We start from the raw sequence: 25217 nt of genomic DNA, 5'->3' as shown, positions 1-25217 counted from the left end.
AAAACAAATCTTATTAAAATCGTAATCTTGTTAAATCATGTATTCATTTTTTTTAAAAAAATATTCAGATTAATTAACCGTTAAATAAAGATAAATGAAACTGGGGGAAAAAAATGAGAACATAAATTATGCATTAAAATTTTCAAAAAATTATGAATGACATTTTTCATTTTTAAACTTTATTATTTTTCGACTCGTGTCATTTGACATAAAAAAAATAATTATTTCAATTTTATTTTATTTATTAAACCCCGAACACAATAGTAAAATTTCAAATTTTTAGCGTTTATTTAATACCGAAAAAAAAAATAGAATGAATAAAAATAATAAAAAGAGAAGCGCGTTAAGTCCACCTGCAAGGAATTTGTCTGTGTGCCCTTTAAAAAATTAAATTAAATATATATATTACTATATTTATAATTTTATATATTATATTATATTAATATAATAAATATATAAAAATGGATTACATAATATATTCTTTAACGGATATTTTTTTGATATTTTTTATTTTTCGAAGGTGGCATGAAAAATGACCGTTAATTTTTTTTTATTTTTTATTTTTTAATATTTGTATATAATCATATTATATGCATATATATATATATAATAATGTATATATTTATAAATTTTGAAATTCCAGGGGATTTTAATTGCGCACTACAATATATATATATATAAAGAGTTTTTTTATGAATTTTTTTTTTAAATATTTGATTTTGCCTTTTTGAATTTTTTTTTCTTTTTTCTATGGATAAATTTGCAATACCCGATAGTGGCAATAATTTGTATTATTATAATTCCGTAGATAATAATATCACGAATGACCTTATTTACAATATTTCTAATAATGAGACCTCTATTGAAGATATTTCTAACATTATTAGGCATGAATCTACAACCGAATCATATGATGATAGAGGAGTAACGCCATGGAATGACGAGGTTATATACGTTACCGGTTATTCTTCTTCGAAAAAGCCGTCCCCGCAAATGTCTCCTACAAAAAATTATCGCGTAGAGCCAAACTGCGAAACAATCGGTAATTTTAAGTTGGACATCAATTGCTCCGAGCAAACGCCTTATAAAACTAATAGCAATTTTTATAATTGGGTGAATTCTATTGACATGTCAAATTTTAAGCCCATTTCGAATGACCTAGAAAATAAAATTTCGTATAAACTTTACCCGGATTCGTTATACAGTATTATGCCAGAAATGCAAGACGAGAACAAAAATTTCTTTGCGGACATTCCCAATATAGTCAAAATGGAACCAATGAATGGTAATGGCAACGTAAAATATAGTGTCCCCTGCAAACATTATAATCTTTTAAATTATTCGGATAATTTCCAAATAACCCTGCCGATAATGCAAATCGCGTCTTTCTCCCCTCAATTAAAGTGCCCTTCTCAGGATAACTCAAATAATAATAGTAATAAAACGAAGTCGTATAACCTGAGTAATAATTTAAAAGTTGGTTCTAAGCCCATGTTCCCCGTGAAATCTGACTTGTTCAAAGATATGAAACAAATTCACAGAAATTTTATTTACAAAAAGGCGGATATTCTTTTCCCAAAGCCACCGTACTCATATAGTTGTCTTATCGCCTTGGCTCTCAAAAATAGCAAAACGGGGTGTCTTCCAGTAAACGAGATATATGAATTTATGTGGTAATTGAAACTAAATACTACCTTAATAAAATTATATTTATTCGTAGCTTAGTATATTTTTGTATTCTTCGCCGGGAACTGTGAATTCAAGGTTAAGGTTATTTTAAGGCTTGAGAGATATGGGTTAGGGTTTGGATTGGTTAATAAAATTAAACCTTTTTTTATTAATAATCTGCCAAATTTGACAGGTCATATGATTATAAATAGACATAGAAATTTAAATAAATCAGCTGTTGTAACGGCAATTTTCTTGAGTTGGACCTTATAACCTTACTTTTTAAAGATTAAAAACCTGTAAGGTGAAATAAATTGTTATGTAAATATATCATATCAATTACGTTTTATTTTATTTTTGATATATTATAGCGAAAATTTCCCTTATTTCAAAACTGCTCCAGATGGATGGAAAGTATACATATTTTTTATTTCTTTAATATTTAAATATATTGGGGATAATTAGAGGACCAGCAGGCCCAACCCTGAACTCGATCTTGACCGGAGCGGGTAGTAAAATGAAATTATTTTAGTTTAAAGATGCAAATATATATAAAACAGGTGCAGACTTGAAAACATTTTATTCAGGGCGGGTCCACTTTTTAGAATAAAATAAACAAATTAAATCAGTTAATTGAGATGGAAAATTCTGAAAAAAATATTTATTTATTGTTCCTATTTTCTATCTAAATTTTAGAAAGTACAGCAAAAAAAAATTATTTTTAAAAATCCGAGCCGGTGTAGCGTGGCAAAAGTGCCCTATCAACAAAAGAATGTTTTTATAGGTTTCAGTCATTTCTTTTTCAAAAAAGCGTATGGTATGGGTACAAAATAGAACGTAAAAATTGATAAATGTTCAAGAGATACACCGATAGTAGCGGTATCGAATTCCAAACCGATACAAAATAAAGAATTATTCAATTCACTTAAAAAGAAAGGAATACGAATAATTTATTATTTGTTTCGTATAAGTTTTTTTTTTTAAAAAAAATATATTATACTTTTGCAACATTACACCGGGCCATAAAATACTTTTTATCTAAAAAAAGATTATCCAGACCAGCCCAGGAAAACTAAAAGTTGGGCTAATATATTAAAAAAAATATTCATGGTGGGTTGAAAATAGTAATTTTTTTTAAAAAAACAGGTCTAAAATTTCTACCTCTTATTCTGCATTTACAGTAAACGCGATCTCGCGGCGAAGGATAGAAAATGTGATGTATTTTCTGTGTACTTCGCTGTTCGCGCTAACTGTGAATGCGGGGTTAAGGATCTCTGATAATAATATTTATAATTTTTTTTTTCATTCTTCTTCTTCTATATATTAGAACTCGGTTCGTCATAATCTTTCTTTGAATAAAAGTTTCGAAAAAATTGAGATCAAGCACAACACCAGCAAAAAGGGCTGTTTATGGGCGTTGAATAAAAAGAAAATTAACAAAATGAACGACGAGATCTTTAAATGGCGGAAAAAAGATTTGACCGGTATTCTGAGAGCTATGAGATGCTCAGGTTAGATGCTTTTTAATTTTATTATTTTTTTAAAAAATATATCCATTTAAAACTAGAATACCAGATTTTTAGGAACATAAAATTAGACTCCATTTTAAATTGCCCAGGAAACTGGAAGTGGTTCAAAAGTGTTTGTTTATTCATTCAAAATGTTTAATTTATTTTAGAGAGTTTATTTAATCGGGAAGCAAAGCCTGAACCACTTCACTTTTTTAAATTTTGGTGACAGAACTAGAGGTCTAAAATAAGCGGTGTTTTTTAGCCCAAAAAATTCAAACAATTAGGAGGGTTAGCGGACGGCTTGAAAAATATTTTTCAGGGGCTGAAACACCTTGTCTAAATTTTTGGGAAAATAAAATTGGATTCCATTTTAACACCCAAGAAACCGAAAGACAAATACATATGTTGGGTATAATTCATTTTCGAATGTTTATTTTGTCTTCCACTAATTCTTTTTAATTTTTATTGCTCATCAGAGTTGGAACTGGAAATCAGAGCCATAACCACTTCCCTTTTATTACATTGGGAGAGAAGGGGCAGAACTAGAGGTCCGCAATAGACAAATTTCTAGCCCGAAAAGATTTTTAAAAATATTTTTAAAACAATGGGCGGGTGAGAGTTCTGGTTAAAATTGCCCATTGTAAACCTCTAACCTGAACCACTTTTTAAAAAATATTGATAAAACAGAAATCAGCATCTTTTTATAAAGCTGTTTTATATTATATAATATAGAGGATTTGATCTTGATAGAAGAAGGTAGATGGTTAAATCGCAATCCCCACAATATGGGTATAAATCATGATGAATTGTATCATCACCAAAACAACAGTTTATTAACACACGATAATCCGTCGAACAAAAAATTCAATTTTGAGGACAATAATAGCTCGCAATTACCTGATAGCACGGTTAAGGAACCTCAATTTTTGTCGGAAACAATTTCGCAATCAGATGGTCAGACGCCCTTCTCCATTTTTAATTTAAAAAATAATTTTCGGAATTCGTATCCCACCAACAAATACCCTTCTAATCAATACGACGAATTTAATATGAACCAAAATAGTATTCCTTATGGAAATCTAAATAATGACGCGACTCAAAATACCTCATACACCTTTTCGATTCCGCCAATATAAAATTAATATATTTTTAAAAAATGTATATAATAATATAAAGTCAACATTTATTTTTTAATCGCAAATGGGCGTGGAAAATATTTAAGGGATAATTTGTTTTATTTGATACTTTTGTTGTTTGCCTACGTAATTTATTCAAAAAAAAAATAAAATTAATACCTTCATCAATATTTAATTGAAGCTTACATAGAATCTAGTCTAACTTATTTTATCTATGTATGATTATAAATTGTGTATAATAGCGTATTTAGCATACGTACACCTCGTTGATATATGACCAACATTAATAATAAATGTGTTTCAAATTCAATGTAATGTATTTAGAATGAATTCATGGCGAGTTTATTACTAGTTAGCTTAATATATAATATTTAGTATTCGAAGTAAAATATTTTTTACAGTTGTGTCAGTTCCTTGCTTTCTTTCTTTCTTTCTTTCTTTCTTTCTTTCTTTCTTTCTTTCTTTCTTTCTTTCTTTCTTTCTTTCTTTCTTTCTTTCTTTCTTTCTTTCTTTCTTTCTTTCTTTCTTTCTTTCTTTCTTTCTTTCTTTCTTTCTTTCTTTCTTTCTTTCTTTCTTTCTTTCTTTCTTTCTTTCTTTCTCTCTTTTCTTAAGTCATACCATATAGGTAGGGCTCGGATTAAATAAGGGAAAACCCCCAAAAATGTTCTTTTCTCACCAATTTTCATAAATTAAATCTTATTCTTTTATTTAAATAAAAATTTAATTAAACCATAACTCGAAATAGACGTAAAACATTTTGATTTATGAGCCTTAATTATAAATGTTCAAATTAAATTTAACCGAGAAGAGTACCCTTTTTAACCATTCCCCACTTACTTTTTAATAAACTTTTAATGTAATTTATGTGTAAAAATATGTAACTTTATATATTTTAAATATTATAAAATTCTAGGGAATTTGAGTTTTTGGAAAATTCCCAAAATTCGCGAAAAATGATTTTAAAAAATAAGAAGTTAAACAGTCAAAATAATATATATATAACACGGCCAAATAAAAATGAATTTATATTATTAAAATAGTAAGATAAAAAAAAATGGTTTAAAAAATCATCCCCAGAATCAGAAATACATTCACTAGAGGATACATGTATCTCTTCATTGTTTGTGCCTATTATTGGATTCTGAGATTATTTCATAACATAAATGTTGATTATAACGGATTGAAATCAATTTTTTTACTCTTTCATGGCGTAGTCGTTTCTTATCTTTGATTGGGTTTTGACCATATATTGTTTCAGAGGCTGCATTGGATGGGGGAAAATAATATACATTTTCAAAATTTAATTCATTTTTCTTGCAATTTAGCATATTTTAATTTTCTGATGTTCCCATAAAGGAACAACATTTTTTTACATTTAAAATTTTTTTAAATTATTTGAGCATCGTACTTATTATTCGCACCCTTATTAAAAAAATATATATATCATCAAAAAAGAAAAATTTTAAACAAAAATTAACTAATTATAAAAGAGGTTCGGTTCCTGCAACACAAATAAATAATATATTTTTCATTTGTGCAAATATTTAGGTCGAATCCCACTTTTATAGTTAAAAAAGCTAAAAAATTATATTTTACCGTCTCAAATTAGTGTTATTTAAACGACTCGATTTGAGTCAATTTTGAAAAACGGCCAACTCCATATTTAATCCATAAATAATTACGCAAGCTTGAAGATTTTGCTCATAGATGACACAAAAGGTTTGGAAATCTATTAGAGGAGTCTCGAGCAGTGGGCATTATTTCTGGCTAAAATATTATTTTAGTCTTTTTTATCGGCTCAAATTGAGCCATTTAACAACACTGCTTAAGATGATTCTTAGCTTTACTTGGAAACACGACATTTGATCCATGTGATGCTTTATATCATCATAACCAATGCGGGAGGGGGGAGTGTTAAAGTAATTCAGGTGAAAGTATATAATCAAATTCGTATTTTCATGGGCAGTTATTTCTTTATAGAAAAGTAAAGTCATGCAGAATCGTTCCACTCAAGCCAACTCCAAACAGCTTAGTCGAGTTTATAGCCGAAAAAATCTATTTAGCTTGGGAGTGTGAGCCAAAAAAAGGCTCAGCCTTCGAGCGCAAACCGAAAACATCGGTTTAATCTTGGAGCTCAAGCCAAAAAATCGGCTTAAACTTATAGAGCGATCCAAAAAAGTTAGCTCAATCTTGAATGCGAAGAAAGTCAGCTAAACCTTGGAGCGGGAGCCGAAAAAATCAGCTCCTCCTTGAACTCGAAATCTGTGTATTATCGCTCAAAATTGCAACTTAATAAATCTCGGCCCGATCCCAAACGAAATTTTATTTGTCCCGAAAATTAATTTACGTGATACGTGATATTAAGCGCACTAGCCCTAAGATGTCATATATATATCAAAGATATATATATAACAGAGCAACGCTTGGTTCTCTTATAAGAGCCCATCTAACTGGGATAAAAAGGGGAAATATTTAACTAAATAAGAGAAAACCATCCATGTTTTTTGGGCAGGCCGCAGTTAACTGTGCGCGCAAGAGGCAAAGCCCCTTACTTAAACGCCCATGGGAAAGTAAAAGGAGAGGTCAAAAGGCCCATGCCCGATTAAATAAAAGTTTATTTATGGAGGGGCTATATTGGCTATGTTAATTTTACTTTCAATTTGCATTGTGAGAAACCTAGAAATAATAACCTAGAAATAAGAACCTATAAATAAGAAATGATTATAATATTCATCTATCGTAAATAAAAAGCCCATGCCCGATTAAAATAAAACTAGATTATGGAAGGATAATATTGGCTATATTGATTTTATTTGAAATAATATTGAGAAATAAATAATAACTCAGCTTAAATAAATATAATAACATAATGTTAGAGTAGTATGCTAAAACTAAGGTTAAAGAAAACTTAGTGTTAAATTATAAAATCTTACTTTGCTTACCCCCTTTATTGAATAATGACACTCATTTAACTGTAATATGAGGATGGTAATTTTATTTCATCTCATCCTTTTCAACTTAAAATTGTCAATATTTGAAGATGTCAACGGGTATCTATAGAAATTTAAAATGAAAGCAACACTGTGCCCATTTTTATTTTTCAAAGTCAAATTTAATATAAAAGTAAAGTTATTTATTACAATTTTGAGCGATAATAAACAAATTTTTTCAGCTCGAGCTCTTAGGTTGGGTCAGATATTTTGGCTAGCCCTATGCTTCAGCTGATTTTTTCGGCTCGCGTTTTCGGCTTGAGCTCTAAGGTTGAGCAGATTTTACCAGCTCAGCCTCAAGACTGAGCTGGTTTGAGTGGAGCGATTTTGCATCACTAAAATGGTATTTATATTGTATTCCATCACGACTTTCACATTGTTATATTTAATATCAGGGTTGTGCATTTGACCAGTCAAATACGTTTCGGTCAATTGACCGATATTTGACCGGCCAAATATGGTCAAATACGGTCAAATGTGGTCAAATTCAAATATATTTTTTTAAAGTTAATATTAACTTTATTTTGAATATAATAGTAAAATGAATCTATAATATTAATTTTTTAAATTCATTCAATAACTAACGTGTAGCTATCTGTATCAGAGTCTTGTTCTGATTCATATTCAATATTATCATTTTCTTTAATATTTTTTTAACAATTTTCCTGATATCTTAGATCTTAAATCGATTTCTATTTTCATAAGAATATTAACCCAAATCGACCTATTATTTTCTAAAGAAGAAGTAGAACTAGGAATTGTTAGTCTCTTAATGGGCAGGGTAGACAAAGTTTAATCTATTAACTTGAGGTCGGAATTGATTGTTTCTGGAAATTACTACTTTCCACATATTTTGCTATATTAAACATGCTGTTTTTGCTTCTGAAATTAATTATATCACTTAAAATATTTTGGTCATCACTACCTTGTAAAATAGCTAATTCTTGAATTATATCACATACTTCATTAATTACACTACTAGTGAGTTCTCCTCTTGATATTGTGGACCCGAAAAATAAGCAAACATTGTGATCACATGTATTTACATCTTTTTTCCCTTTTTTAAACATATTTTTAATTTATTTTTCCTTTAAATTTTTTAGAGTATTTGACCGTATTTGACAGGTCAAATACTCCTCCGGTCAATTGACCGGTCAATTGACTGAATTTGACTGGTCAATTGACCGACTTGCCAACCCTGTAATATACCATTTTCAACTATGATATGTCCAGTTTCCGATTGCATCCTTGTTTCTATCAGATGTCACGAATAACAAAATGGAAATTACCTAAATTTATACCCTTTGGTAAATAAATAAATTTCCTAAAAAGCACAAGTTTTTTAATACATTTTTATACTTAAAAGACACTCTTTATTAGACTAATTTGATCTTCAAATTATAGTAACAATACTATATTTCAAAACATATAAACATGTTTTTTCTAAAACATTTCGTAATGATAAAAATATGAGAAATTTCTATATGTATTATGTAATAATTTAAATAAATGAGCTCATAATTTTGATGAAATGCTTATATTATCCTTAATTAAAAAGAATATTTTTTTTTTTTATTAAATCATAGCAAATGTCTTCGAATATTAGGCGTAAATCTTATATTATAACATTGGAAGAAGATGAAGAAATGCCTAGTAGCGTATATGGACGTCACCACCCTAGACCCCCCGGAACACACGTTAAATTTAATGCCGGAGAAACGGAGTGGCAAGCATCAAAAATAGTTAGAAAGTTAAAAAAACATATGGACGTTGTCATTGAAAATTTTGAAAAAATTTCTAAAGAACATTTATTAGCTAAGGATGATCTATATAAGGCCCTTCGAGAAGAAGCTGAGATGTTTGATCATTTAGAGAAGATTGAGGATCATTTTTTTAATATCAACATCAAAGATAATGTGATATGTAGTAAATATGGATTTGCGAAAGAGAAAAGTAAGAATAAGTCATTTATAGAAAAAATGATGATGCTCTTGGAAAAAATATTTAAAGAGAGTTCTTCCAGAGATAATGAAAGATTAATGGCATTCTTTCTAGTTCAAATCAAAATTCTATTCAAGGAACATGAAATATTTGAAGAACAACTATTTAAAACGATCGAAAAAAATGAATATTTAAAAAGTCAAATGTCATTTTATGAAAACACCAACGAAAAATTGATGGATATCAATTTTAAAACTAAAATGGACACTAAGGAAATGAACAAAGCATAATTTAGATTACGCCATATATATGTCTACTAAATTTATAAATGATTTCATAAAATTATATTTTAATAAAGATTTTTTTATATAAAAAAAAAGAAAAGTGGAATATTATTAAATTTAATTATTTTTTTAAAACAAGGTTTTTAAAACAAGGTTGTGAATCCAAATGAGGGCTCAGGAATTTTAAACTTTATTTAGCTAAAATTTTGATGACAGAAACGATGGACGGAGTTTTAATAGGCCGAACCTACTCGGTTTGAGCAACCTCTTTGGTGGGTTGTATACAGGCGAGTACGCAGGAATTTGGTCTGGGGGGGGGATAATAAAATTTTTTAAGAAATATTATTGTTTTTTAAAAATATCAAGTATAAATTTATTCGGACTAATAACTATTTCTAATATACAATTTTAAATTAATGTGAATTATAAAAAAATGATATGTAAAGAATCACTTAATTAATCCAAAATAGTAATTTGAATTTTTTGAGCCCACAATATATTTAGGAATAATTGCATTTTGTATGTTATATATTTACAATGTAAAATCCAATCTTCGTTGTGATTGAGCTAATTTTTCAATTATCTCATCCTTGCTTGTCGTCAAATGCCTATGAATATTCAAAAGATCCAAACCTTTCAATCTACTTTCAGATGTTGTACTTCTTGGTATGTTTTTCAGAGACCTGCAGGCCCGGCTCCCGGGCCGGACAGTATTTTAATTTTTTTAAATATACCCGGGCCGGGCCTGAATTATTTTTAAAAAACACCCAATCCAGGCTGTATTTTTTAAAACAGCCTATATTTGAAATCGTTATTATTAGCTATAAAAATCAAAAATAAATATAATTTATTTTTAAAAAACCCGAGCCGGGCCTGAAAATTTTATTTTTAAAAAAGCCGGGCCGGGCCTGAACTTTTATTAAAAAAAGCCGAATCGGGCCTAAGAAATTTTTTTAAAAAAGCCTGCCCGGGCCTGAAAATTTTTTAAAAAACACCCAGGCCGGGCCGTAAAAAATCTTTAAAAAAAATCCGGGCCGTGCCCTGCAAATGGTACTTCTGCAGGCCTTTGTTATTATTCTTAAAAAGAGAATGTTCTCTCATTAGTTTGCTAATGGGAAGAGTTTATAAACCCTTTTAATACATTGGGAATTTAATCTAAAATGTATTTGAAATAATGGAGAGCATCCATAGCATTTATTGGGACTATATCAACCATAGTTAACCATATAAACATAGTTATTCAGCTAGCAAGGCATCATAAGATACTTTAACATCTTTATAATAAAAATCTAACAAATTTTTTTTTTCTATCACCATCTGAAAAAGGTTGAGAAGGCTTTTGTGGAAGTAATATTTGCAGATTAATAAGTGCTGTGATGAATTAAAAATTGATTTATTTGGGTTATAAATGTATCTGTATTTAAGATATACTCTTCTACTGATCCTATATTAATGTTTTAACGATGAGCTTGCCTTGTTACAAGTCGAGGGAGACAAATATTAAACACGTATAGCTCTATTCTTGACTCAACAATAAAATATAAAATATGAAATTCTTCATCAACATTAGCCCTAATTTCCTTGAGTTCTGATAAAATGCTCTCCGCTATTCTCATCTTCTTAATCAAGTCAATGTCATGTTTTTGAAAAGTATAAAATAGTTGTATAATAAAATAATGAGAAATAAAATATGGAATAAGAATTGAATCCAATAATTTTCTTGCTTCTGAGGAAATATTTCTTTCAGGCCATTGTGATATTTCAGTAATAGCAAATAATTGGCTCTTCTAACTCCTTAAAAGCTGTTACTGCTTGATGGCAGAGACTCTATCTTGGACAAGGTTGCAATTTCTTTTTCCCTGTGGGACAAGATGTTTCAGAAATAATTATTATTTGACTAGAAATTTGAAAATGGTAGCTAAATATTACGCCACTAAAAATTTAAAAAATAAGTAAATATTACGCCGGAAAACTTGAAATCGAAATTAATTGAAAAAATAACTTAGTAGATAAATGTGATAATGTAATTAAATATATATTTAATATGAGATACGAATAAATATTAACAAATATAAATTAATATAAACAATAATATTTTTGAAAAATATATCCGGCATCTGCATTTTTTGGCCTTGGAGGAAAGGAGGGGGGGGGGGATTTGTCCCCCTGCCCCCCCTTTCCCCCCGCTGCGTACGCCAATGGTTGTATATATATCGGTCCTTATGTTAACCAAAAAAGAAGGCTAGCTGAACTCGTAGGTCAGATGATAACGATTTCTTGGCCAGCGCTAGGATGATGGGATGATGGTGACCTCGGGGGCCGTTCAAGCTCAATGTCTGTCTACCAAGTTACAATGGACTTGATAACGATACTCCGGTGGGATATTCATCGATATTAATACCAGTGGGAGAGATCAGGATTGGGATATCTGTCGATTTGATAATTCAGTGTGAGGAATACTCAGGTGGGATATCTGGTCGATATTAATTTGATGCCCCGGTGGGGGAGATCAAGATACTTTGGCCTCGTGATACACCGGTGATCGATACAAATGAAATCGATCAGAAATACAAATATTAGGAGATCAGGATTGGGATATCTGTCGATTTGATAACTCCGTGTTGGGAATACTCAGGTAGGATATCTGGTCGATACTGATTTCATACACCGGTGGGAGTTCAAGATACTTTGGCCTCAAAAATGATACACCGGTGATCGATACAAATGAAATCGATCAGAAATACAAAGATAAAAATAGATAGCAAGATTAATATTATAATAGATAAGTGAAGGAGCTTACCACCAGAAAAGATGAAAGCTAAAAAGAAAAAATGTTCTCAAAATATTAAAATTTTACCATGCTTGAGTTTATAGACCAGGTCGAAAGTTCTTTTTATCAAAAGAAAGGAAATATTTTAGTTTTTTTCGCAGAGGTTTCTTGAACCCCATTAATAGTCCCACAACAATCGTAATCTCTAGACAGGAACAAACGAAGTGTCTAGTAGTTTATAGATATAGTTTCTATTGTATCGTTAATTTTGTATAATATTGCAAGATTCGAATTTTTTATGTTATTGCTTAATATATGGATAGTTTGTCTCATTATTATATTTAATTCTCTTTTATATTATGTTTTTAAAATAAAATTCTTAGTGATAGCTCTTTCATATTATATTAAATTTTGGTATGAGTAATAGTTCTGCGCCACTTTAAGATTTCGAAAGCGAATTCATATCAGAATGGGAAAATATATTCGATTTTGTGATACTGCACTTCCCTGGCTTCTGCACCTCCCTTCTCAGCCACTGATGACTTTATCCCCTCCTCTAGAAAAGTATTTCACTCTCTAACCTATTAAATACACTACCATTGAAACCCTAAATATTTAGACCCATGGGAATTTCAATCGAATTTTTGGTCCTCACCGGCTCGTGATTATTTCTACTCAGCTCAGCCCGCCAGCAAAAAATATTTTCAAGTTATATAGCCCTGCTCGGCCCGTAATAAATTTATATACAGTAAATGGACATAAATGGCTTAATATCACCTGAAGTTTTCAAAACATCGGCTCAGCCCGCTCTCTAAAAATATTTTGAGCAATTTGTCCAGCCCGGTCTGAAGATTTGCTTCAACCTAGTCCGCATGTCGGGCTTTCATGTTTCAAACCGGGTGGTTTGGATTTGATTTCCTATTAGTAATTGTCCCTTAATTGACTTGGGATAAACCATATTTAAAAATGATAAATACTCGGCAACTATATTGACGAACAGTGTTAGACAAAATAGAGGACAACATGCACGACAAAAATATTCTATACTAGTTAACCGTGCTTGAGAATAAAGTTGTTTTAATGAATTATTAATAAACAGCCATTTGAGGTTGTGCTCCTCCAGGAGGCATTGTGGTTAAAGCCCCCATAAATGATATGTAATATAAAACTATTCGCTTTTTTACAAATAGCACCTTTTAACAACCCCCATCCCCCGATTATAAGTTGTCTTAACATTTTTGTTCCAGTTCTTATTTTTGGTAAAGAAAGTTTTTAAGTTTTTTTACGCCCGTCCTCTAATTGCGAGTAGACTACATTGTAATTGACCGATATTTAAATATTATTGTAATGACATTGTTTCATGTTAATTGATAGCTGTCGTAGTAAACCTATCTTAATATCATTATCTTTTTTGTGTAATACTAAATTATTCTAAATATCAGCTGGATATATTCCCAACCCCACAGACAACCGAACCATGGATTTTAAAGAGTTAAATTAATTCATGAAGAAATATTATCATGCAGGATTCTGATTTTTATAAAGAATATCAACTAATTCAGAATAAAATTAAAAAGTATAATTATTTATCAATCTTATCTTATATTTAATAGGAGATTTTTAAAAAAGCCTAAAATTCTAGAAGCATCCCATGAATTTGAACAATTGGCAAAAAAATTGGATGAGGAAAAAATATATGATTATTCTGCTTACACCTATTTAGCAAAAGCAAGGCAATACTTTATTATATATAGCATATTAGATAAATTGATTAGATGTGAAAATTTAATGGGTAATGTCCCAAGTAATGAAGTTCAATCATTGATAATGTCTGGTCGCCAATATATTAAAGAATTAGAGCATCAAGTTGATGGGGGAAAAATATTGAACCAAGATGAGATCATTGCATCATCCATTAACTCATATTCGCATGCCATAAAAGTAAGTTTTTTTGGTTTATTACTTGATTTAACTTTGTTTTATATTATTGTTCTATATAATATAAATGCAATGATGTAACTGAGCTTGGTGATGCTCAGCTCAGACACCCACAAAAAATTCAATTTGGGCATTCAGAATTTTTTCAACCCTTAAATTATAAAAAACTAAATAAAATTTAAATATATTAGTAATAAACTCATTTCATGTTCATTGTTTTAAATAGGGCCCTTCTCAAAGTAATATTTTTTTGTTTTCAGAAATATTATAACACTGAAGATATTTTTAAAATAATTTTTACATTTTCTTAAGAAAATTTTGAGGGCTACAAAATGACATATAATACTTTAGACCAAAAAATTTTGTGAAATTTGTTAAAAAAGGAAAAGGCCCTCATTAAACTTTGAAGGTCCATGAATCAGAATATTTTTGAGCTAGAGCAATAAAATGTTGATTTATATAAAAATATAACCTATTTCTTCATGCCAAGTTTTATCCATTTTATAAAGGTCTTCGGAAAATCGTGTTATTTCAGTCAATTTTTGCAATATGCTTTCTTTGTATTTTAAGAGCTGTCTAACTATAATACTAAATCTATAAATAACATAAATTCTTTTGATAATTTAATTACAAATGCACAATATAAAATATAAATATTAAGTATAATTGATTTCTTGATATGCTCCAATTTCATCCTTAATGCAGATTAGAGATCTGCATTGCGTAATTTTTAGCCCATCCATTCTCCATGTGGACTTTTTAAAATATTTTAAACATTAGGTAGGTGATGGGTTGGTTAAGAAATTTTTCTAAGACAATGGTCATTTATATTTTAAACATTTTTCAGTTAACATGAGCAGGACAGACTTCTATCTATTTAAAATCATTTTTTTTTTCATAATGCATATTTTATCAGTTTTATTAAAAGTACATTAAATTAAATAAATGAAGAGCCAAACTAGCCATTCAAATTATTTTTGAACATTGGGTGGGTGGATGAATTTTACAAAAAAACCATAAATGTATGGGCAGGCTGGTTAAAAAAAATTAAAAACAAGTGAGCAAGCTTGTTGGCTAAAACCCACTTATTGTAGACCTCTAATACAGATATAAACACAATCGATTTATAGAATTGTTGAAAAAATGATAGCCATAGAAGAGATTAGTGCCTTAATTAACATTGGGGAAAAATTTGTTATAGATATTTGGAAAATGCATTCAAAAAATTAAACTGCTGGGTGTGCTTTTTGTAAAACTTTAATAGAGCATGGGGGTTCTGACTTTTTTTAAGAATATTTTGAGCCAGGCTGGGAAAATATTTTAAAAATTATAATGGTTTGGGCAACTTGTGCAAAAATTCTTAACAGGTCAAAGCAGGCCAGGCAAGGCTGCAGACTTATAATATAAAGTATTATTATGTTACTTGAAAATATGCATATCACATATGATGGCACATTAGGTTGATGGTAAGGAAATAATAGATTCTGAGATCCCTTCATATTTGATATACATTATGCACAAAAATGAACTCATTCTTATGCTAATGAATATGTGCAGCTATCCCTTAAAGTCCTTTTTCAACCTTTACAAGCTATTTATTTCCTTTTCTCATCAATAGTCCATCATAAATCTTAGATTTAAGAGATAATCAATTAAGGCTCCTTGTGCTTCGAGATGGAGCTGTAAAATCAGCATAATCAAATGTAGCATGAAGCTAATAAATTATTTTCAAAATATAACCAAATCTAAAGATGTATTTTAAACCATATTTTCTTAAACATTTAGGTTGTTTCCTAGTTTAACTTATTTTTGATACTTATTGCTGTTTAGCCACCCCATTTGGCTAGTTTTAAATGTTTGGAAGCATTGTTTTTTTCTCGTTTATTTGTTTATGTTCGTTTTTTATGTTTAGTTTTTTCCGTTTTTGAAAATTTTTTTACTTATAAGATGTTTAGTTGAAGCTCGATAACCGGCTCTTTAGTAATAAGTCTAACGACATGGCGATATTTATTTTAAAAAGTAAAATTAAAGTAATTAAAAATTTCATATAAACTATTTAAAAATAGCATAATAGTAATACTATATAAGAAATATATAAATTCTATTCATTTCATTTATAACCCGATTGCATAGCGATAAACCGATTTTGGCTGATAATTAGCACTTCAGCCTCGATGTTTAAACCTAAAGAAACTCAACCTAAAAAGAAACTGGAAAAATTCCAGCAAGCATGTACCTCCTAAGATTAAGCCGCGGCATTTAAATTTTTTCCTGTTTTGGCGTTTAAAATTTTTGCTTGCTTTGAGAAACTTAATTTCTATTTTATTAAAATTTGTTCCTGCGTTATTTTTCATAAAACATTGTATTAGGAATCAGTAATAGTTAATAAGCAATGATGAAGATTAGATAATATGATGCATAATAAGAAATAGTTTAAATTTAAAAAAAAAATAAAGATTAACTAAAACTCCCACTATTGCGCATATCGTATTTAAATACATATACCATCAAATATGATAAATTGGTCGGTAAATATTTTAAGCGATATTTCGAAAAAAATATGATAGAAAAAACAATATACACTAATATATCAGATCATTAATATTGACATATTTATATTTATTCACGTTTGGAATTTTTATTTTTCGCCAATTTGTTTCTATAATTTATCATTACGACAAAATAGCGAAAGACTTATTAATGATTTATTAAAAATATTTTTATTTAATACCACATCAAGCTTTTTTACAAAAAAAGATATATTTTAATTGTTCTATTATTAATTAGATAAATCAATTATTAATAGATTTTGGTAGATCAAAAGAATTTTGTGACTGCTGGCAATGTTTGTTTAGAAATTGGAGATATATTAATGGTATTTTTTTAAAAAAGATAATATATAAATTTCGAAATATATTTACAATAGTACTAGGGCTGTGCCTATTAAAGATCGGAACGGAGCTGATGTTTACGTTGTTGAAAAATATCGGATAGAACCAATGACATATAATACCTAGACTGACGATTTATTCATTAAAAAAAGTGTACATCAATACAAATCAGCTAGGGACGCCATCTTGGTTATCGTAATTAATATTAAAATTTTAAACGAGAGCCTAATTTATTCCTATATCTGATGCAAACTTTATTAAAGAATTGCCTGATCATCAGGATAATAAGGAAACAAGTCATCAATTTAATAGTAGTTTTTAACATGGAAATAATTATTATAAAGGTTACCAAAATGGCGGGTCTAGCTGATTTGCTTTTAACGACGCTTAAAAATGCATTTTAATGAATGAATCATCAGTCTAGGTATTATTATATGTCATTGGATAAAACCATCAATTTTATAAAACTTATCCGATTCTATCTCTTTATAGTTTTTTGTTATTTTATGATTATTATAATACAGAGTTGTTAAAGAGCGGCGCTCCTGGAGCGCCGCTACATTTTTCCAAATACACCTGGAGCGCCTCCTTTTAAAAATTGAGTAGCGGGAGCGGGAGTTAGTTCCTTTTAGGGCTGTATAAACTAATTTATTTTTTAAATATTAATAATGTTTGTTAATTAAAATTCAATAAAAATGAAATTTTATTTTATTTAAATTTATCCATTAATAAATGTTGAGCCGAGTTTTATATTGGTTTTTCATCTAATCATTTAAAATATTAAACATCAAGTTTTTCATTTTTCTATTTAAAATTTTTTGGAAAATTTTGTAAGTCATTAATATTCATTTCATAGATATATAATAAAAAATAGTTTTAGATATTATGGATTTAGAGATCATAGAAAAAAAATATTTTAAACTTCTAAAAGATGTTGATCCAAATGATCAAACAAATTTAAGGGCAAAATGCCTTTTGTGGTTAAGAAAAGTATTTCATTTTCAAAAGCGAGCAGCTTTAATCTAAAAAAGCATTTAAAAGTAAAAAACCTTTCTTTTAAATACAAAATGATAACTATATTTTTTTTTATTTTTGAATAATATTTTTTAAAATGGTTATAATTATTGTTGGGCAATTCATTATTGTTGAACCTGGGTTGTTAGATATGATGCTTTTTTAAAATTTTAATATTTATTTTAATTTTCTCATTACTTGTTCAACCTCCTTTTTTATAACTGAATTAAAAAATATCTTTATAAAAACAATACCCCGCATCCCTCTAGTGCTCCTGTGGAGCGCTTATTTAGTATTGCAAAACAGGTCATACATAGGGGAGAAGCATGGATGTTTTTTATCATTTAATATAAATAAAACCTTTTGATAAAAAATATGATTTTGTTTCTCAATCAAAGGAGCGGTTATGGAGTGGCGCTCCATTACTTGAAGTAGTAGCGGGAGCGGGAAAGGAGCGTTAACAACTCTGTTTTAATATTTCAAAAAAAATTATTTTTATAATGATGGAAACAGTTTTTAACCTTTTTTACAAATAATAACCATTTTATTATTTATAAGAAAGGATATTTCATTTTTTTTATTATAAATTTTCTTAAGATGGCATCTGAGTTGTGGAAATTTTTTTTACCAAATTTATGAGAATTTTTACGATATAGTCCTCCCTCATCTTAGAATTTTATTACAAGAAAATCTAGAGGATCTCAATATTTTATTTTTTAAAAAGAATCTTAAATATTATAATTTTTGATATTCATACAAGTAAAATCTAATTAATACACATATTTTTTTTGAATCTATTATATTTATGATATATGTTGTTTTTTTAAAAAAAATTGGATTTTAATAGTAGAAAAAAATAAATATTATAATAAGATTAAATGCAAAAAAAATATATAATTATCGGTGTCGGATCGGTGAAAAATATGTGGATCACAGCCCTAAATAGTACAGATGTCTACGCGTTTCGAAGCCCGACCCGCGTAATATTTTACGGGTCGGGATTAAAAAAATTGAAGTTTAGCCCGGCAACAACCCATGTAAAAAATATTACGGGCTCGGCCGAAAATTTTTTTATTTTAAAATCTAAACATCTATATAGTGAACAAAATATTTCTATTAAATTCTGAACACAAAGGAATGGGATTTCATTATTGCTGTAAACGTTACTTCAAAAAAGAAACGACTTACCGTTATTCGTTACCTTTTATAAAAGGAACGCGCGTTACTATCTTCTATTCCTAAAAATAATGGGTATACAAAAGAATAATTTTTTTAATATAATTTGTGAATAAAATAAAGCTAAAATATGTTTATAATAATTTTTAACAATTGATTTTTAAAATTTTGATCAGATAAACAAGAGTGCTAAGTGCTCAACACAGCTTTTGCTGTGATAAAATACACGTTCAACTGGCACAGAGGGTGGGAGGGTTGTATTATATTGGATAAATAAAAATTTTAATTGGGGGAATTAATTAAAAATTAAAGAATAATCTCTATTTTGAAAAAAGCTTAGCTCATCGTCAAAAGAATCTTCATTAGATACTCATCCAATTTTTAAAAATCTTTATTAGAAAATAATCTGTACATGTTAAAGGAATAAAGTCTGCCTTTTCTTTGTCAAGATCCTTTCCCAAATAGTAAATAAGTTCAAGCTACATTCCTTCGCTGACATTTAGTTTTATGAATTATTGCTGATAATATATATTCAATTGAAATAGAATATTATCAAAATATAAATTATGAACAATACTTCAACTGTTACCATTTATCCTTTTATCTTTGTCTTGCAAAATTGCATTAATAAGTGGCTTACAAAATGAAATTATTTAAAGCCATTTGTTAAATATTATAATAGTTATTGTTGAGATTTCCCAAATGCATTTTTTTTCCTTTAAAATCAAAAGAGCCAACAGGTTCCATAACCTATAAAATCATATATATCGCCATACAATATTCATCTATGGACCTTGTCATAATCTCAGTAGTTTTGATTTATAACAAAATTCGTCAAATTTATGGCTATTTTCCTTAATAAGACTATATTAAATTCATGGAGTTATAGAACGAGTTCCATCTTGTTATAACCAGTTTAATCAAATGCCCATGTTTATTCCACACTTGAGGTTAAAATATTTGAATTAAGACACAATTTACACTTTGTAAACTTAGTACCCTTCGTTATCTTTAATGTGAAAAGGGTTTTATATTGGAGCCAAGGCAGACTTTACTCATCTTCATCGGAAGATGTGCAATTGATATAATATTCTTTATAAAACAAATTATAATATCAATTAGATTACCAATCTTGAATAAAAATTTTAAATTAAAATGAAGGAATTTGGTGGTGATGTGAATAAAAACTCGGCATAAATTATTTATAAAATTTAAAAATAAATAAAAATAATTTTGTAATACAATAAAATATGTTTCTTCTATATTTTATAAGAAAAATTTGAAGTAAAGTTTTACCTTACCGTTACTCATAAAAGGCAACGCGTTACCGTTACCAGGGACCCGGAGTGAACCGTAACGAACCGTTAAACCATTATAAACCTTTATAAATATCTGAACCATAACCGAACCGATATAATAATTTTTTTTGAAGGAGTAAAAAGAACCCTTATAAAAAAGTTCAAACCGGTTCAGATTTTATATTTTAGGAATTGAAAAATTTATATATCCAGAATTATATAAACTTGCTCTTATAGTACTGGCGGTTCCGCAACACAAGTTTCTGTAGAAAGTGCCTTTTCGGGGCTAAAATTTGAGTTATCGTCACAACGAACAAATATGAATCCATTTATATTAGAAAATATATTACTTATGCGTTAATATATTAAAAGATTAGTTATTTTGAATCTATTTTTTTTATATATAATTCATAGATGTTTATAATAAAAATAAATTAGACGATGGTGTTGCTTCAATAAAAAACAATTTTTAACCGTAATGGACCATTATAAACCTTTACAATTGGCTGAACCGAATTGAACCTTTATAAATTTTTTCTTAAGGACCATAACCATTAAAACCTTTCACATACTCAACTATACCAAACTGAACCTTTATAAAAACGGTTCGGGTCCCTGACCGTTACTCGTTACCTTTAGAAAAAGTAACGAATGACCTTCCATTTCTTCAAAAACGTAAAACTTTTTTGACGTTACTTTACAGCACTAGATCTCACGTCCCTCTTTCCGCGAATAAATTAATTGCCATAATATTGATATTCGGTATTTATAAAATATTTAATTGCCATACCATATTAGATAAAATTTAATATAATCTAAATCTATGACAATTATCATCGAAGAAAATATTTTCCAAAATTATTGTGTTTAAAAAATATATATAATCTTTTTTATAATTTTTAAATAGCGTTTTGGTAAATACTCGGAATCTTGGATCTATTATCTAAAAGCCGCCGAATATCTAGCTAACGTATACATTATTAATTATGCACTCTTAGGTTGCGTCCAAAGTTAAGAAAATTTTCAACAAAAAATTAATGATTCTCTCTCGCATTTAAACATTATGCGTCCAAGCTCAATTTCGTAAATTTCAATAATCAATTTTTTTTAAAGAAATATAAATTTGATTTTGGACGCCTACTTAATATTTAAATTGAATTGTATATATGTCTCATATTTTTTTAATACATATAGATACCTTACTTGTTTATACTATCGTTACAATGTATGACAAGCTGTAAACTTAAAGAATGTTTATATTTTTTCATTTTTCGGTTTAAATTTTTATATTTTTATAGACGAGTACGGCAACGCATTCACAGTTATTGATGACTTGATTGAATTTTGCGAAGGTAATTTAATATATATCTAATTAGTTCGATTAATGGCTGGTCATCATGGGTTCAGTTATGGTTTTAAAAAAAACCCCGATGGACTGAATTCAGATTGAAGCCCTGTTTAAATTCTTAATATTATTTGTTTTAAAAATAGATTATATAAGGGATTATGACCCTGGCAAAATATCTCACATTAATTTCTTGATAAAACAGTGTTGCATAACACGTATTTTATTGCTCATGATCATACAGGTAAACCATTATCTTTACTATTATTTATATAATTGTCTTTCAAAATTTATAATTTAAGCCATCAACAAAAAACTCCAAACAAATTTCTATCTTAGAAGATGTCTATTCTTCTGAAAATGCCTTTTCTGGTCATGAAATGCCTGAAACTTTTAGCATAATTTTTAAATCATTCGTGGTATAAAAACAATATTATAAACTAAAATTTTATTAATTAAAATTTTAAAGATTGCTTGGGATGAAAAAGATTTGCAATCATTGAATATGAGTCATAATGACTTGTCAAATTTCTTAGATCTTGAACAACAGACATTGGCTGATCGAATTATAGATATTGGTTTTCACCAGAATACATAATTTTGTATATAAATTTTTTTTTAAAATAATTATATATATTTATTTATATTACTAATATTGTTAATAAAAATGTTATACGAAATTCAATTAGTAATAATTCAATTTTACAGTGTGATATATAATCATCATTTCCAGGGCAAGTCGATATTTTAGAAAAAAAAGGATATCTGACTAACTCCTTTTAAACATAATAAAATTTTATTCTTATTTAAACTAGAGACCTTCATTGGCCCTAGATTTTAGTACCAAGCCCGACCCAGGCCCATCGTAAAAAAAATTTTGAGCCCAGGCCCGGCTCGTTTTTAATATTTAAAAAAATTCCCAAGCCCGCTATAATATTTAAAAAATTTCCCAAGCCCATAAAATTATTTTATGTCATATCGAAAATGTTGGCCATTTTTGGGAATATTCCCTGATTTTCGCTGTTTCGTGCCCAGGCCGTTGTGTTAAGTTAAGTAAAATTATACCAATTTTCGATTTAAAAAAATATATACAAGGTTTATAGGAAATTTGATAAATAACACTAATAAAATCAGAATAATTTGTTATATTTGTCCTATTAAATATCCTTAAAATAAGCTAAATTTGAATTTAAAAATTTAGGCCCAAGCCCTATTGCAAAAATTTCCAGCGAACCCAAGCCCAGCCCAGGGATCCTATTTATAAATTTTATGCACGTAAATTGAACATATATTAAATCATGATATAATAAAGACGGCAGCATCTAAAATGCGATGAATATATGATGAAAATGGCAAATTTTGCCTGCTCATTTTTAGACTCAAGGATAAAAAATCTAATTCCAAAATATATTAAAGATGGACGCGGCCCTAATTTTTTATTCACGCCTCCCCCCTCCACTCACCGTGACAATCAAGCCCTTTCATGCTTACTACTCAAAATTTTTTACACGAAAGTGGGTATTTTGATCACGCCCAAAAATTCACGGTTTTTTAAAATTTTTCAAAACTTTATTGCTATTTTTTGAATTTATTCTATCATAGTTTTCATTTCTCTAAGTCCATATTAATTAACACAAAATAATTACAAAATACAAGTCAAAATTTTTATTTAGAAAAAGAAATGTCCATGTTTTTTTTTCAATTGTGTTCGCCTTTCCTCTAATAGGCGATTGGCTATAGAATATAACCTTCCACTAGAAGTTAAACTTGCCGGGGCTGACAAAATTTTACTAGCTATAGTTTCTCAAAAAAGTAAATGAATTTTCCTGCTTCAAAATATTGCCATTATTATTTGTTTTATGAGCGATGAATCTTTTAAATTCATCCTCACAACTTTCATCGGTAGGTTGATGTTTCATCAGAATCATCTAGAAATTCTCGAAATGTTTCATTTAGAATATACGGATTTTTATATGTGTAAGATGAATTAGAAAAGTTATAAATGATAGTTTACATTGACTTATGCATATCATAATTCTATAGCATTTCGCATTTTTAAGGTTGTTTTATATATATATCCTTTTCTTTGTTTATTAAAAACTTAAGACTTTTGAAATTCGAATGTAGAATTAAGCCTACCTTATGTATAAATAAATTACTTTTTAAATTTTCTATTTCGTTTACAATGATAGAAGTTTTTTTATAGATCATATCCAAAAAAAATTCTTTAGTGTTAAAAAGTACGATATTTGCTGAAATTTTATCATTATTGACATTCTGTAGATCTCTATATTATTAGTCTTAAACAAAAGATATAATTATTCCCGAAATCCGCATTTGGATTTAAAAAATAATTTTTAAATCAAGGAGTTCGAAAAATGTCTGCCCCACCTTTTTTGATAATGTCATTTCAAAATTAGTATCCCATAACTTTGTATATAATTATTCATAAATATTAATAACGGATTCAATTCAAAATCTTGTATAAATAAAATGAATATCAAAACTCAAAAGATAACATAACAAATTTTTATTAAGATGATTTAAATATCGTCTTAAGATTATGCAATTAATTTTAGTCGTAATATCCATTATCAAATTAGAAAATAACAAATAAATACATTTCGGCTCAAAATTAAACTCAAGCCAACTCATCTAATCGGCTTAAGACTTATTCAATTTTTACGACTTTAGGCCAGAACCCGAAAATTATTAATAAATAAACATATATTACCCTCATTTTTTGATGATATATGAATTCTAAAAATCGACAAATTCCTTTAATAAATTTTTCCCGAACTTAGAAGATAATTATTTAGAATTCGATATTAATTATTTAATTAATATGGAACTAAAGAAAGAAAGGAGAAGAGAAGTAATCCTATATTTTTTTAAATTGGGTTATCACAACTCGATTTGCTAGTGTACAGTAAAAATTAATATTTTTATATTATATGAGAACAATTTTTTAAAAATGGAATCTAATATTATTAAGCATAATTATTTCTATGCTAATGTTGACATATTCGTCCTCTATGCTTAAAAATATGATTGAGCAAAATATTCACAATAAAATATAAAAAGTAGGTCTTCGGATCATTCCTCAGGTCTATGAATTTGATCCACCAGTTCGACCCATTATTGTGGTTTTGGTTCATTTTTTTCTAACAAAGATCATGGTCGGGTAAAACCAACTATTTAACCACACTACTAAAATCTTAATATTAAATTGGTTAAATTGAGTTTTTTAACACT

General features: G+C 28.4%; 1 protein-coding gene across 1 annotated transcript; it reads left to right on the top strand.

Annotated features, from left to right (window-relative positions):
- Positions 1-13716: 13716 nt before the first annotated feature.
- On the top strand, positions 13717-22560 carry LOC135927004 (40-kDa huntingtin-associated protein-like). Its single transcript, XM_065462938.1, has 10 exons — positions 13717-13876; positions 13914-14033; positions 14076-14241; positions 17045-17113; positions 21525-21587; positions 21812-21869; positions 21916-21969; positions 22109-22206; positions 22265-22381; positions 22432-22560. Exons 1-10 carry the CDS (start codon positions 13821-13823, stop codon positions 22558-22560), a joined length of 930 nt encoding a protein of 309 aa, XP_065319010.1. The 5' UTR covers positions 13717-13820.
- The last annotated feature ends 2657 nt before the right edge of the window (positions 22561-25217 follow it).

Source organism: Gordionus sp. m RMFG-2023, chromosome 3 (genome assembly GCF_954871325.1).
Source record: "Gordionus sp. m RMFG-2023 chromosome 3, tfGorSpeb1-WG-v2, whole genome shotgun sequence".
Classification (NCBI taxonomy): domain Eukaryota; kingdom Metazoa; phylum Nematomorpha; class Gordioida; order Chordodea; family Parachordodidae; genus Gordionus; species Gordionus sp. m RMFG-2023.
This window is presented reverse-complemented; position numbering and strand designations above follow the sequence as displayed.